Raw genomic sequence first — 17383 nt, 5'->3', positions numbered from 1 at the left:
ATATGATTTATGATGCAGCAAGAGTGACAGGGACGATTTTCCGTTGGGATACTACTGGGTTGTTATGAAAGTAATAGTTGTTCTTGATTTTATATCTCTTCTCTGTTGCTTACGGTCAAGTGTTATATATGAAGCTCTTCCTGTGCTTTGCGAGACAACCATCGCGTATTGCAAAATTTACAAGAAGCATTTGACTTCGAAGATCTCCTTGTGTTATGAAAGAAGAGTGAATCTGCAACATCAGTTTTCAGATTTTGCTTCGTATTTACAATGGGTTTTTAATTAATAACACCCAAAATTAATTGTTCGACTAGATTAGGAAATCGGTGCTTAGAAGGCGCACAGCTACAAATATAGGTTTCTTTAAATGATATTGACTTCATCATATCCAGGGACTTGAATCGAGTGAACCTTATATAATACCAACTCCTGAACCCACTGTCCGAAAAATAAAAAAAAATAAAAGGAAAATAAATATGCAATACACACGCGGAACGAGCGCTGGTTACATCAAAAAAGGAAAAAAATACATGGCATCTGCGGCGGCTGCAATTGCATCCGCTTGAATCCACTACGCTGCAGAAAAATACTGTGAGATATTCTGCATTATTAATCCGCAACTAATTTTTTAATAGTAAACGTAATATTGTTAGGTGTAAACTGCTTGAAGCATAACTACAAACACTTCGAGCTGAATGAAATTTTCAGCTTATAGCAAAGTAAAAGTCCCGAAAATGCGAAGGCTAAAACTAGTCAAAAAAGTTTAAAAAGGGTCTATTTAGACTAAATAATTAGCAAATATTCTACCGCTGAACGGTCGTCCTGCAAAAAAGAAAAATACAAATGTATGAAAAATTGCTTTGTGAAGTATTTTAATACATTTTCGAACTTTTTAAATCTTAAACTTGAGGAGCTTCGTCTCATAGAAGTTTTTTTCGGACTTTTTAGAAGCGCATGAGAACCGCTAATAACGTAGACCACTTCGGACAAAAGAAGAAGTTTTCAATCTTGATGTGGGTTCGTCCCGCGTGAAGACATTGCATAATAGCTAATCTTTACTCAAATGGAGACAACAGAGCACTGTTTTTCGCCATGATGTATTTGTGGTCTTGTTTTAGAAGCAACTGGTTTTCTCCCGGTGCTAAATATAGCGGACGTACCAAAACAAGGAGTTTGAAGTAGCTTAATCAAGTTTGAATGCCTTATCATATATATATATATATATATATCGGGTTTTTGAAAAATAATTTACTGTTTATGAGCCAAAATGGACGCGAATATATTTTAGACGATATTAAATATGCACCATTTTTGTCGAGTGCCTCCTGCCATTTTTCTGATGACGCGGTACTCGTAGAATTTTTGTGGCTTTTGGACTAGAAATTGCGATAAGTTAGTTTTTACATTCCTTTATTGAGACCTTATTACATTCGGCAATGGCCAAAACAGACAACAGCCTGTTGATCCGGCCTATACGGCGAATGCATTGAAATTTCCCACTTAAGTTATTCGAAATTTTGCCGGGTAACTAAAGATGTATGCGGCCTGGTATAGCCATAGTGGAGGACGACACCTTTTCTACTTGATGGCTGTGATCGATGTGTTCCAATAACTTTTTGTAATCTTGTTAGTTATTGACAGTAATGGCGCCAATCAATCATTAAAATAGCAAAATCAGTTTTGCCAGACGGGAACAGCAACTTATACTGTATAATCAATTTCCAGTCCCGCCAAACACATCGTATTGCCTTCTTCGGCATCAGTCTGGGCTTAACCACAAACTGCGAAATACATAACTTTACCTTTTATTCCGCGTTAAGTTCCCGTGATCAACCGCTGTAGAAATATTTAATTTCGTTCCTTTTTCGGTGCGTTTTGCCATTGGTAATACGATCGAATAATTTTTTCGGTGCAATGGATGTTTTTTTGCAACTAACTTACTTCAAATGGTTTGTTAAAAAACTCTTCGTGGTTCCTGAACGTGTCAATTTTAGTCAATTCTCGCGGACGCTACAGAACCACCTTTAAGCCAATTCTCTAGACGATGCGTACTGATCATGAGCCTTTCTATGGATTTGGACAGTAAACTAAAAAATATCTAATTAGAATAACGCTCAATGATTTTCTACAGTGTATATTACTTAAATAATGTTAGTGTCCGTGGGGCCTTCGGGGGTCCGACAGGGAATGTCGGACAGGAATGGATCTGAGTCTATAAGTTATATGCAAGAAGCAAAAAAAAAAAGAGTTGCTATAAAAAATTTGTATTACATATATATTGTTTTTTACATATATACGTCTCATTCATCGCTGCATGACCTAATTCGCTTAATACAAGTTATCAAACCCGCCAAATAGTCAACATAAGTATTAACTTCTCTCGTCCTACACAAGACGTCCCTTAGATACAAGCGATCCGAATCGGCTGGTGACATTGTCATGTAAGTCTGGACAACGAAAAACAATATTGTTGCAGATCTCTAAAACTAACGGGATTCAGCGAAGAAGAATATGATAATGATGATTGTTAGTTCGTTGCGGTGACCCTATGCTGCTGTTACTAATCAAACGTTATCTAAGTTGGTAATAATACTTATAGCAGCATAATTTTTGTAAACACGCGCCAACTGCCGGCGCTGTTTCCACCCGTTTTAGCCGTCGCTCGTCGTCTTACCGTTTTCCTGTGCGATTATATTTCCGAAGCCGTCAGATTAGCTACCAGTGGTAATCCCTGGATGTCCCTAGCCAGCAACGCCCACGAGCCGAAGGCGAAAATTATAGAGAATAGGCGCGACTTGTTGAAGATGAGCGGCTTAATCTGAACTGTCCACTTTGTCCTCTAGTTAGTATATTTTTGATCGTTCTATTTCCACATGTACCTATCTAAATACATTTAAATATTCCCATATACATGTTTAGATTTAACCTTGTGCGGCTGTTTAAGTTTTGCTCCCTTATGATGCGAGCATTGCGCCACTAAGTTTTTCCAGTGCAGTATTTTTGTGGTTGGCGGGTTCCACAATCCGTAGATCATTTACGGATACTGTTGCTATCGAAAGGCAAGGCCCGGTAGGAAGTACATTACAGTGGCTGAATCTGTTCTAATTGTTGTAGACAACATCTTTGTATATAACTAATCAATGCAATTTGCCGTATACAGTTGTCGTTTTCTAAAGAGATTACCGTTCTTTTGGATTCGCACCCTTAGCGGACAGTGTAACGAGGGCAATCAACGTACTGAAATCAACTGATCGTTACGATGACTGATTCAAAACAAATTGACTGACGTTTTTACAATGATATTCTATGTTTTTTCTTTTTTTTTTTTTTTTTTTAATTTAGCTATCCCTTTTATGTAAACAAGTACTCGGGATCACCCCTTCGGTATAGCATGAAACGCTTGTTCCCACTAGGGGTCCAATGGGGGGTGGGTCCTGGCGGACTCGTCTGGGATTTCTCTAACAGACCTATGAAACGGCATGGCGACCATACGAACAGCATTTTTACATCTTTTCGCCCATTATATCATAGGCCCTCGTACTTATGATGCTTTGTCGAAAAAGTTTCACCAACGCTAAAATGGAACGAGTATTAACCGCATACTTGCTCATGCTTACCATGGTGACGCATTACCCAGCCCCCTGATGTGATAGGTCATTTTCAAATTAGAGCGGAAAGATTGAGTGCACCCGCGAGCCTGAAGCAAATGTACAACTGGCCTAATACAGGTGTGGATCACTAGAGTTTTAGCGAAATAAAGAAGTTACTAACTAGAAAATAAAAATTAATGGTGCGTATTCGAAAAGGCTACGGTTATCAGGAAAGCTTAGATTTCATGCTCAACATGTGTTCATTTTTGTCTCAATTTATACATGCACACACGTGCCGTACAAGCCATGGTGAACTCACGTACCGGTTATTCAACTTTATTAAATAAGTCCCTATATGCAAATGTTGACCGTTCAGTCGAAACTATATGTGTGTATGTATATGTATATATATATATATATATATATATATATATATATATATATAGATATATATATATATATATATATATATAACTAAACTGAAGTATATCTTACAAACGGATATAACGTTAAATAAGGCAATGGTTTTTTTAGACACTACAAGACGGCTCTCCAGCCGTCTTTATTTAGATTTATTGTCGACATCGTCGCGACACGGGTGCATTGACACCACAAACGTGTTTATATCCTGTACTTACTTCAGTGCCGCATGGCTGTTATCTGAAGGGTCGCTGCTTCCAGACATCGGTTGAGAAGGATGGCTTTCGGCAGCTGCGTCGACAGACAATTGAGGTCCTATACGCGCCAACATCGGCGCCTGGAAACGTGGCCACGAATGGCGTCCCCCTGTGATCTTTCGATGTCGGATAAAATACGTTTTTCTTTCCTTTTTGTCTTTCTCTCCCTGACCAATTAAAAATGAACAAAAACTGCTTTTAATGTTATAGGGATATCACCCATCATTGTTATTTTACAAGTTATCTGCACAACACCTGTAATATAGTAATATTATCAATATTTTTATACTCACGGTATTAAGGGCTAAAAAGTATCACATAAACACACAGGAGACTTATTTTCAGATGATTTCAGGAGTTGTTTAAGCCGGTCCATGTAATTGGCTATGTAAATCTCAGGAGCTCAAGCCTTCGAGTGCTCTTCGTAGGTACTATATTTCAGCCTAGGCCAATTTTGAATTAAATCTAGATGAATTATTCGGTCGCATAATAATATGGGTTTTTCTTGTGAAAGAACACGTTGAGGCTTACGAACATGTTCTAAGGTTAAAAAAGAAAAAATATGATCATGACGGCACGACGATTCCTCCAGGGTACAATTTAGGAAGGTAGTTGCCGGTAACAATGATCGCAGCAATTTGAGCGATTGCGTGGTCCTCATGCAAGATGCTTGCAGTATCTCTAAAGGGACATTTGAAGTCGGTACAGGATGTCCGATAAGCTCTTCACGGCTCACCAGATAGAGCGTACGAAGAGGCAGCACATAGTAGATTTCTGATCTGGCTAGCGGAAACAAATCCGCTGCTTCTGAGAAGAAAAGTTACGGCCAGCGTATTTACAGCTTTGTTAGACAGCGAGCGCTGAGTTACCAAGTCGTTTTTAGGAGAAGCGAACTGACCTGAGGTAGTCTTGTAATCAGCTTAGACACAATCAAACTAGTCGAATTATTTTTCATATAGAAAATCATATGAAAATGTCTCTATTTTTTCAAATAAGATCTGCAGTTAATGCATATAAACTTCTAATGTGTCGCAGACTGAGCCAAGGGTTTACTTGAGACCATCCCAAAAAGGCTCCCGCAATATTTATGAGAGCTAAAGCTTCAATGTATTTATTTAAAAGTACTCTTTACATTTATTACAGTAGCGTAACATAATAAAGCTTACCTCAGATCTTTGTGCATAGATGCATGCACGTGCACTGTTTGTCTGTCTATCTCTTTCTATATAGCATCATAATACGAAACATCATTTACAAACTCATTAGGAATGAGTCGTGCAAGATTCCTTACTTAGAATATACAGTAAGAGTAATATAAATAATTAATTGCATCCGCAAATTAGGGATGATAAGGACACAATTTATAGATAATAGCTGTCTTGGAGAATTACAGATTGCGTTTCCGTGGCGTAGAGGATTTAACGTATTTTCTTTACGAGTAAGCTGATGCGCGGCTTTCAAACGGAAGGCATGACACGTTAGGTCATGCTGCTCCAACGTTGCATTCCTTTTGCATTATATAAGAATATTTTTCTAGCTAACCTGCTCCTTCGAGAATCAGATTTAGATACGGATACATAGAAATAAGACATCGTTCCTATGAATCGACAAAATGCTTAGGGACGGCTGGATCTATCACATGCAAACAAGAATTTGTATTGTAGACGTAAATGCTATTTACCAGAACGATATTCAATTGATATTTCGGTGTGAATAAGTTACAGGTCAACTTAGCATTTACTAACTCGAAGCTGACGTATAGTACAAGAATATTAGGAACAGCATGTATTCATCCGAAGGGGCAGAGTGCAGTGTAAAATAGAAAACACTTCGTGTTGGTACTCTCTAAGTTATACTTGAAAAGGAAGGCCATTTGTTGAGGACCTCATTATGAACCGTAGAAGGCCAGATAGGAATTAGATATGGCCGTTGATCAAAACCAAAGAATACGTTACCAAATATGGTTGTAAAAAACTGCTATTTATTCTACTTCACTAGGACAGAATCATCATAAGCATAGCGCAGAGATATTTGAATGCCACTAGTTGATTTCACCTGGGCACATGTCGGCCTCTATTTGTTGTCATGTTCCTGATGATGGCCGTGCAGTTAATGACAACAAGAAAAAAGCTCGGCGCGAGCAAAACTTAGTTTTACTTTGAAAGAATACATTTTATTTATTTGGTCCTTTGATGTGTTTTCTAGCCATTTTCTGTAATATTATTGTTATAAGTAAAAATGCTTTATATGTAACGATATTTACGATGACTATACTTAGACTCTCAGCACAGTACATAGGGCCGAAGCATATAAGCATAGGGCATATTCTAAAAAATTAAGAGTAGGCGTAGCACATAACTATGTTTTGGTATAATCTAAGGTAAGCCAACTCTATTAGTGAATTAATACAAACATTCGCATATGACCCTTGGGGCAGAATAATCTTCAACAATCATAGCTAAAAAAAAATCGAGTTGAATAAACGTGGCTTTGCAAAACTCACATTTTGTGGTACTTCATCAAAGTGGTACTGATCCAGAAGAAGTTCATGCGTGACCTCCGATACGTGTACTTTACCAGGACGTCCTGTGCTTTCCATGCGATTAGCATATTTAACGTCGTTTGACCATACATCAAACTTGAACCGTTTCGTTCCCACGATACCGCAAAGCACGGTGCCAGTATGTATACCAACTCGCATATTTACTGACTCCCCACTATCTTCGTCAAATTCTCTAATTGCTGAAACCATATACGTTGAAAAACAGATTAGGTCTTATACTATTCATTCTAAATCAAAGTACTTCCTCTACGGCAGTATTAACAACGAGAATTATATGAACCTTTTCTATCCAAGCAGGTAAAAATAAGCCAGACCCAAATGAACGGTCCTCTTGATTCAGCTGGATTATACTATTGGTCAGTGAGTGAAAGCAAACGATGTGAAAGATTTGAAAACCCCTCTGACGTCGGGTATCTCTAGGTTTTGATAAAGGCTCCAAATTGCGGACAACTCGATAGAAGCATAGACCTACTATTCTGACTCATAAGGCTAGTTTTGCTTTTTAATAATGGCGAAACAACCTTCAAGGTACCCAAGCGAAAAAGAAGATAAAGTGGATTATCGAATTATTAAATATCGTTACACATTTCTTTTGTTTTCATATTCGACAGGGAATCGCACACGAACTCGACAAACATGTACCTGTAATCATGGCAAGGCCCATTTCGACGCAGCATTTTGCGTGGTCAGGCCGTGGTTCTGGGCATCCGGACACACAATAGTAACAATCACCCAGAGTGGAGATCTTTTCACATCCGTTTTTCTGACACAAAAAGTCGAATCTCCCGAACAGGTCGTTTAGAAGTCCAACAAGTTGATGCGCTGTCTTGTTACTTGACATACTCGTGAATCCGACAATATCGGCGAACAGGATTGATACATTCTGCATTCGATGCATATTAAATGGCCGGAACGTCAGTTGATTAGATGAACGAGGTTGCTGGAACCGTGGATACGCAGGTTTAGATATTTTTGGACCTGTGGTAATGCGTTACTACAAACACAGTGAACTTCTCGTCCTATTAGTTCCTGCAGTAGCAAAGCTGCTCTCTATTTAAGCTAGGTCATTGTCGAATGAAGGAATACACCAATTAAGACCTTCTAAAATCTAAAAAAAGGGGGGAACAGACAATAGACTAGATCAGGTACCAACAGCACTGATAAAAAAATGCTTGGTAGCGCATGCGGTCGGCTTCTTTATTTACTCATAATTTTTCGTAAAAAAACCTGTTACAAACGTTTTTCCTCTTAAAAAAATATAGTTTCCTAATTCTCTAGATTGAATTACAATAAGAAGCATATTTTCATTGAGCTGTTGACTTGTACGATAATAATGATATTCGTGTGTATCCATGACTATAAATATTTGCAGTTTTCATTAACGATTTTTGTCCTTAATTCGTTTCTATTAATAATATAACGTTGTTCACCGGCAGCTGATGTAGGGGCCTATCGGCCGCTTGGATCGGATGCATAGGCACACTATTTGCAGTGTTTTGCTGCTCGTCACCGTCCTCAGCTGTGTTTTTCATAAGCCACTGAGCTACCGATGGAGGCATAACAGAATGAATCATTTTTTCCTTCAGATGCTTCTCTAACTCAAGTTCGCGTCGTACCAATAGCGATTGACCCACTTTGTAGAATGTGTTGCGCATGGAAGTCTCGGCTAATAGACGAATTTTGATACCAAGAATATGGATAGATAGCTGCAACAAAATCCTGTATATACATAACGATTTAAATAAGGCATTATTGTTATTATATATATATATATGTATATATATATATATAAAACTTGTTCGCTACCATAAACACCCGCACACATTTGATGTAAAAGCTAATTGGGAACATTGACTAATTTGTATAGGAATGATAGACCTTAAAACACCAACCTGACTGCGAGGATTGTCCAAGTATTAACGTGGTTCAGGACGAACCAGGACATAATTTCGAAAGCTGTCGAGTACAATACACCGAAGATGCATATCATGTACAGTGGTAGTGGTCCCACAAGAGTGTAGGAAAGTACCAGAACAGACAGACAGATCGAAAACGATCCTGTTGTAAGAGAAGGACCAGGTAGAAGAGAAACAAGTTAGGTAGGCTTGATATGTCAAGCCATTCTACTTGAAATCAACCGCAGACGCTAGCTAGAGCGCAACGCGTGCTACACTGGCAAAGACTGATATCTTTGCAACTATATCGTTAAAACTTGATAATGACCAAATACAAATCTTATGATAATATTTCTCGTTTTCCGCGTACTTTAATATCATGGCTACTAACTTTAAAGTGTCATTATATCGGCGTAAAATACTCTATAACGTCATATTATCATCATTGTATATCATGACGGTGTATATATATATATACACCATCAATATACAGGAATATATCACAGTAAACTTTTTTTTCTCAACAAAATGCGGGTAAAATTGTGTACGCTCAGTCAGGCTCGACGAACCAATGGGCCGATGGGCGTGGGGCGCATTTCCAAAGGATGAACTTTATTCTGCTAAGTTGAATATGCTATGAGAATGCAATCGTATTTAGGTTAAGAAGAACAGCCGGCAAAGGTATTTAGAAAAAAAAAAACCCACTAAAAAACGATCGAGCATATAGTATAGAAAAAAATTTTAGATGGCTAAGACAATTCAACAAAGGCCTTTTTAAAACAGAACTAAATTACGATGAACCTTAAGTTAAGGTGTTGATAGCTTACCAACTGCTACGGAATGGTTTTCTTCAACTTCCATTGGACTTGGCGGTAGAGCAAATGGTGCCAATGAAAAGCCTGCTACTAACCACAGAGTGCTCATAGCCAAAATGGACGCGTTCCTTCGATAAATCGCATTCCGAAAAAGCGTCAACATCAGAAAACTAAAAGACAGCAAGGCGAGTACCAAACAGGCAGCGCTCACCTGAAAGAAAGCCACGAGTATATAGGCTCATAATTACGGACTACCATGATTCTGGATAATATTAACATCGTGTCAGCTTATTCGTCTGCCTATTTTTGCAGAGAAAAAAAGCCTAATTATTCAAATATTATACAGAATAGATCAAACATATCCCTTACCAGTTTTTTTAACGTTTGTTAAGGTCTCGAGTTCACAGGATACTACTCACATTACCGAACACTTTCTGGCACTCCTACTGGAGACGCTGGCTGGGTCTGACCAAGATCTGACATTAATGGTTGCTCTGAGTTTCGAAACTATGATATTCTACCCATAACATTTCGGGATTTCATACAGCACTTTTCATCTGTACCGGGTAATGTATCTATTGGAAGCACCAGACTGTGGAGGACGCTTACACAAGGCTTCAGCTCGGCCATAGCCCCCACCGTCATAAAAAGGGTATAACGATCTCTTAAGCGACCTCCAGAGCTGTATTTATGAGAATAGATGTTCAATAGGGATAGACAGCAGAGGACAGATGTCATGTCGCATGGACAATTCGCTGTGAAGAAATTTGTTCAAGCCACCATAATGCGAAACATAAAAATTATCTACGATTTTTATTTTTAAGTAAAGGACGTTTGAATAAAATCAAACGTCTACCTGTCGGTGCAAAAGATAGTTTGACCTGACATGAATTAAACATGTTTGTAAAATCAGACGCGTACACCCCGTTCTACTAACGATATAGCACTACAGCCCTTATCAGAACAGCCGTGTAGAAAATGAGTGCTCGAAAGTGCAAAGGAGATATCTTAAACAGAATTAAGGTTTTAATTTTCTGGCTACCGGAGTGATTTTGCTTAAGGCAACTACTTTTCACCGGAAAATAATCATCATTACATAGGCATCAGTCGTCTCTTTCAAAAAAACCGGGTACACCCGTCGTCAACGCAAATATTATTAAGAGAAAACGTCATTTTATCGTAGCGATATTCCCCGCTCAGTCATACACAGAAAAGCACGCCTACGTAATACCAGAAGTCTCGAAATGACAGAAGCAAGAATAAATGTGAACAAAGTACGTCCTTACTGTTAGCGTCCTATCGAAAATCAGGCCCACTATTATGCAAACTACCTAAAGGGTAATTTACCTGTTAATGGTTTGCGTACTAAGAGAAAATTACTCCAAGGACGCAACATGCAGTTAATATGATGCTCTATAAGAGCTGTTCGTCGAATAACATGCTTCATAATAACAACCTTAATAATAATAATATGCTTTGATTCGTTTTTATCTTTACGTGATAAATGTAAAGCTGCGAAAACAACGGGACAATCAGTCCGTGTTTTCAGAGCTGAGCAGGCTCACAAGCGGAAAAAGCAATAGTTCTTTTTATCATACCATTTCCACTATGTATACGTGTACCTATAGCATATGTATGTACTCTACATCCTACATATAGATAAGCTCAAATCTGCATAAAATCAATTGTTTCTACGATATTGATTCAAGAACAAGTAGTCAGAAGAACTATAGTACAAATATACTATTTGGTAACACAGTTATTTGCTGCGTTTTGCTTTTCCACGTGTTACATTGATAACCTTTTGATGGCCATATTGGAGATTGAGAAAAATTGTTCTGGTTTCTGGTCTTTAGCTATCATCGGAACCCTTATCTATCCTATTGAATATCATTGGTAAATAAAAAAAAATTCATTTTAATTCTTAATAATAAAGACATACGATATAATATACTGAAGTAAAGAAAGTCTGCGAGATTCACTGCACATATTGGGCTGAATCATCACAAATAGCTTTTTTCTCTTCTGAAAAATCAACGTTCTTTTGTTGAATTCTAGCAGCAGTTTAATGTAATATATATTCACCGTTAGCTTCCTCAATCCTGTTTATTTATTCCTTTTCGCCGTAAGTTTCATATTAAGGAACTCACCCTTCCAGGCCCTTGTCAATCTGTGCAAGCGAGATCCGTCGAATATATGCTTTTCTTTTTTTTTATTTAACCACATCTATTGTACAGTAGGTGATGGTCTTGCAGGACGGCTTTCAATTTTCTGTCTATATACGGCATGACGTTGTCGCGAGGAAGGACGATTGTGTCTTGATCCCTGTTGACTTTCTCAAGCATCTGTCAGTGTATACGATCCTCCCAATTGCATCAAATACAAATCATGCTCTGTGTCAAATGGAGGCCTTGTCCAATTTCGGGAATAGGCGAGTCTTGGAGCTTAAACGTACAGTTACCTAATCTCTTCTGTAGTTCACATTGAAATGGAGATACCGTTGTTTGTCGTTGGCGACAGATATGTGTAGATGTGTGTCACTGCGCTGCGTGTTGGCCGGTTCCGCGGGAAAGATTGAGACTTAAGGAAAAGCTGTGTTTCCGTTCGCGCTTTCCTCAGTCTATAGCGCACATAGGGCTTCTAATTCCTGACACCGTCACGATGTCTGATAATAAGCGCTCCTAAATTATCTGCTCGGCCAATTGGCGGATTTCTTGCAAACCTTACTTCGGGTTTAAGAATCCATCTTTGAATACGCCAAATCCCGTCGAGAAACTCCTTCAGTTAATAAACACATGCTATAGATATCTCGTGCGGCTTGGGTAACTGTTTTACTTTGTTGAAAACGGGATGGTGGTTGAAAATTCACTCAAAATATCGGCGCTTACCTGCGGCCACGTGTCTCGACCAACCGTACATGCTGACAGGGCATACACGAGCGCACTGAGAATGACATAGAGGAGTGCATATCGGAAATGCTGTTCGGTCTGCGTGAATGAGCTCTGGCGAAATTGTTCCTCGAGCACTTTCGAATCGAAGCGTGGGTTCCACCTGTAGTTCACATGAGGCGGAAAAAATCGTTGTTACAGGCAAAATCTTTTCAAAGTAGGACAATAGGAATAATAGTTGATTCCAATTGCGGTAGACCTGAGACGATCCCGCATTGGTTCATGTAGCTGTTTGAAAGGTTTAAATTTACCTACAAAATATGTTGGCTTTCTTCTATGCAAATAAGGCCTGTTTGCTTCATAGAGCTTTTGCTCTATTCATTGACTTAACTTGAGAGATAAAGTTGGGAGACACTTGAAAATAGTAGAAGCGCCATTGATTTGAGATGCCCATAAACATAAACGCAATATTGCAGATGGCGTGCAATGGGAACGGGTATAAAATTGTTTCAAAGTTTATTACGTGATGCATTTCGCTTGATTCAAGAGGGTAGCACGAACAGCGTGACAGGCTTTCGAGAGTGTATTGCAGAATCAAAGGATATTCCAAAAGCATTACTGCGAAGAAAAGTTGTTTCTAATCTAACTAACATGATGTGTAGCTACTATTAAGCTATGAAAACTATGTGCATGTAGTACGACTGTGGAAACAGCTGGGATCATACAGCCTTTCATCAGGTTTTTCATCTACTGCCGATGTATACAAAGCCCTAACACGGCTTGCAGCATTAAAATTGGAATACATTGGTTAATACGAGTGTAGTTTACCGATGCATAGGCTTCGGAAAGAGGGGCACGCGATGCCCTCGTATTTCCTGAAGCTCCTTTACAAAGATCCATCCTGCCGAGATCCCTAGGGCCCATCCTACGTAAGGATAGATTTTTTTAATATAGGTAGAATATATGCGCAGCTGAGGATAAATGATTATTTGAAGAGAGTAAACTAAGGCACGACCTGCAACAATGGCTAACCCGGCGTAGAGGTGGCGACGGCTGTAAGGTTAGTAAACCGAATTGAACAGTAATTGCAGACCTCGATGAGCTGCCCTGTAGCAGATAAAGAATTTAATAGGTAGTGGTATCGGTGGAAATAAATCCGGAGCTGGATCTTATAGTCGGTCGTACGTAGGAAGTATCGTTTGAATGCTTTCTAGGAATTAAAATAGGTAGTTTCAGCGCAAGTATGGTGCCAATTTTCAAGGAGTTCTCTTTGTTGAACACTTTTGCGGCATACGCCCAAAACCCTTGTTGAATAAAGACTACGAAATAGAATTACATATAAATTCTGACACGGCAATCCTCGATTGGAGGACGCACTATGATTACAGAAAGCAGAACAATTCATTTATCTTAATATCGTATTACGAATTAGAGAAGAACTGTCTTAAGCAATACCCCATTGGCCCGAGTTGGTATGTGGGCAGCAGCTATTGACAGAAAGTACGTCCGACAATACTCCGACGTACGAGACCGACAATACATGTAGGGCTTCAAGCATCTGTAAAGCACATAGACGCGATTCAATTGCTTTGTTGTGTCACTGGCGCCATACGTTGACAGAGAAGCAATCCACAATTTGTGTGGAGGGAAGACTTTCAATAGAGATAGGCGCGCTTGAAAAAGTAACATATTAAGCTCCTCTTTTCCTTGCGACCCATTGCGAATCTGGCGAGTTGGAGATAGTCTAGCAGTCTCCGATCACGCGCGTTGAGAGAAGTATTAGAAGCAGAGGCAGGTAAGCTCACGCCTATGGCGGACAATAATTGTTTATTTTGATAAGAGTTCCTGTTGAACTCCGTTACTTGCATTGGATAACGTTTTTTTACACAGATAGGTTGCGTAATAGTCTGAAATGTATGTTATAACACCGGAGTATCATATCGCATTGCTGAAGAAGTATCGACCCTTTATAAGCCAAAATTGAAGAAAATATTTTCTGTTTTCAAATCATATATATGAACTAAATATACACCATTTATGTCAAGGACCCTCTGCCATTTTCTGGCAAGACGATAGTCCCATCACCGTAAAACTTCTGTGTGGTTTCTGGGCGAAAAACTTCTGGATGAATTCTTATCCCGTTTTTATTTGAACTGGGTCAGCACCATAAACTGATTTCTTTTGAAAGCTTTAATAGGTGATAATAATCTGAAGGTGTAAGGCCCGGGCTCGCTGGCGAATGCCAGCGTTCTATAGAATTTCTTTAGTTTTTTCCGGTTAACTAACGATGTGTTAGATAGTTTTGGTTGACCTGTTTAACGGCTTGTTGCCATTTTGTTAGCTGTTGACAGCACAGGTCTGAATCGACAGTGAACAATTCATGACGGCTCCTGTCCAATCCCATTAAATACACAGAATTATTTTCTTCAATATTTGCATATCATTTACCTATGTAATTTGCTTTTTATCACTTGTGATCGACAGCTCTAGGGATGACGGTCTGTTGCGTTTCTGTAGAGTTTGGCGTATGGAAATAAGACCCAATGAATGCCTCTGCATAAATTGATGTGGCACTCAGACATTGAGCTTGTCTTGTAGCTAGCTTCCTTCAAAACTCTTTGGAGGTAGATGTTTAGTTCCTTCGCAATATCAGCCTTACCCAATTTTTTGTACAACCCATCGATCAGGACAAGAAGCATTTTTCACATCGAAACTTCCAGAATGAAAGCGACAGGGTCATTTTTGAGTTGTTTCTTCCAGCGCATTGAAATGGCAAACATCACACCGTTTTTACGGGCCTGCTGAAAAATTCGTGCCTTAAAATTGTTAAGTATAATGATTTATTTCGGAGAGTTTTCATACGTGTGTAGGAAGTTCTATCTCATATGTAAATAACGAATAAAGGCACTTTAATAATTTTTGCATATCTACTATCCTCAAATCGCAGCTTTGAATCGTGGCTGCTCTAAAAAGCATCAAGGTTTTATATTGCCTTTATATTTTTTTAATAAGGATTTTATTTAATAAGCGGTTCCGCGAAAAATTTGAAAACTCTAATTCACAGCATATTTTTGGAGTTGGCAATGCGGGCGACAGCCTGATTTTGCTTATTTCTTTACAAAGTTAAACCTTTACATTGGGGCAAGGGTGAAAGTTGTAAGGATAAATGTAGGCTTCCTTACCAGGAAGCCTTCGCGGCTCGGTCGAAAAGTTGTAGTGCCGATAGCCTTCGAGGGTAAAGTGACGCGGTCCGTTGCAGCAGAGAATGCTGCAGTTGAGCCGATGTCAAAGAAATGCGCTCTCCCTCTGACCATACGGAACGCCGGGTTCCTCCCGTCGTTCTCATCTGGAATGGGTAAATTAGATAAACAAGTTAATTATAACAAGTCTATCTGCACTTCGTTCTTTTATCAGTTACTTAGCTATGACAAGTGCAGTATAAGTTCTAATAGGTTCTTCAATGGTAATCGACAATCAGCCGCCGTTAGATACAAAAAGACAGACTACTTCAAAATACGTAAAGCGTATTTGTATCTCTTTCTATCTTTTTAGCGCTATTACTAGAGATCGCTCGCTTTATCTTTATCTGGGAATTGCTTAAGTAGCCGTTGATGTATATTCGAACGAAAAATGCATCGGGACGAACAAATCAACATGACAAATTCTACCCTTCTCCGCATTTGTGTCGATCGAATAACACGACGTTTGTGACATCAAAAGCTTGTTTTAGGATCTTTAATGCGGCCCTACATTTCATAGTATATATATCCTTCGTAGGAGAGCAAACGGTTCCGTCCGATTGTTCCAATTGTATCGTAACTCTCCCGCAAACAAGCTGTTTCTTGACCGATCTGCTCTTACCATAGATAGATACGATTTTATTCATTATTCCAATCTTGTTAATTCTAAGCGGACTGAACACTGTCGAGATCGGACACTCCGTTGAATTTTGAGTCCTAAATACGGTCGTGACTCAATTTGTTTCCCTATAAAATCGTGTAAGTGGCTTGAAATAGGGTGTAGGAATGGGGCTTGGCTCATTTGTGACCTTTTAAAGAGAAATGATTATGAAATTAAGGTCATGTTACGGATATGGAGCGCTGCATAGTGTTGAGATGACCCTGCGAGCTCCTTAGCTCCCAAGGTCAGCTCTCGCATTAAGGCACAAATACATGTTGGCGCGCGCGCAAATTTCTCTATTAGGGGTAGCGTAGAGCATTCATACTTCGGCTTTTACTTACTGCTGCTTACGACTATTCGTATGCTCTATGGAAGCACAGGCAATGAAAGCTGCTACCACCTACATGCGGCCACCTGTGTTTCCAAATGAATACCACCATAACACGACGACGACGACGATGATAAATTCACTCTATTCGCTCGAGCGGAAAATAGAATGGCAGGTGTAGCCTACAGAGAAGGGAACGACGAACTAGCTATATTGACCTTTTATAAACTGAGCTGAAGTTTAGAGATGCATACAAAGACGTCCGCAGGGGGAATTTTATTGCATTGGTCTGAAGGGGATGAGGCACCAAATCTCAAACGTGTTAGTCAACTTAAAAGGGACCTTCAAAGGCTTTGCGTATCATTATGAAATTTCAAATGAATTCTTATCCCTTTACGCTCGTCTTATGACGGCTGTGCGCAAATGACATAGGACACATACCATCGCCATTTTTTCTGACGCGGTCAACGTGAAACTGCAGAGATCTTGTTGATCCGGCACAGTTTGATGCAGAGCGGTTTTGGTCCGATCCAAATCCTTGGGGGTACATAAATAAATAAGTACAGTTGCCTTAATACGATAAAAGAGGGCCAGAAAGGACGGCCTTATCGTTTTTCAAAACCGTTAAAATATTCGTCCGCCATTAAAATATCTCAATGTTTATCATAGGAGTAATAATAACAGGACCCGACGTAAGACCTCACAGACTTTGAACACCAAGTACTTA

General features: G+C 39.2%; 1 protein-coding gene across 1 annotated transcript in view; it reads right to left on the bottom strand.

Annotated features, from left to right (window-relative positions):
• Positions 1-17383, bottom strand: part of Ac13E (Adenylyl cyclase 13E) — a 50048-nt gene that overhangs the window by 12678 nt on the left and 19987 nt on the right. Inside the window, exons 3-10 of the mRNA XM_086978144.1 lie at positions 15611-15774; positions 12429-12591; positions 9553-9751; positions 8723-8888; positions 8261-8549; positions 7473-7770; positions 6771-7009; positions 4229-4434 (exon numbers count right to left, since the gene is read on the bottom strand). Of these exons, the coding sequence (XP_086834270.1) occupies positions 4229-4434; positions 6771-7009; positions 7473-7770; positions 8261-8549; positions 8723-8888; positions 9553-9751; positions 12429-12591; positions 15611-15774 (1724 nt within the window). The remainder of the gene's footprint in view (positions 1-4228; positions 4435-6770; positions 7010-7472; positions 7771-8260; positions 8550-8722; positions 8889-9552; positions 9752-12428; positions 12592-15610; positions 15775-17383) is intronic.

This window comes from Varroa destructor, unplaced genomic scaffold, assembly GCF_002443255.2.
Source record: "Varroa destructor unplaced genomic scaffold, Vdes_3.0 BEIS01000001.1, whole genome shotgun sequence".
NCBI classification, from domain to species: domain Eukaryota; kingdom Metazoa; phylum Arthropoda; class Arachnida; order Mesostigmata; family Varroidae; genus Varroa; species Varroa destructor.
The sequence above is the reverse complement of the archived record's forward strand: the minus strand, read 5'-3'. Positions and strand labels throughout refer to the sequence as shown.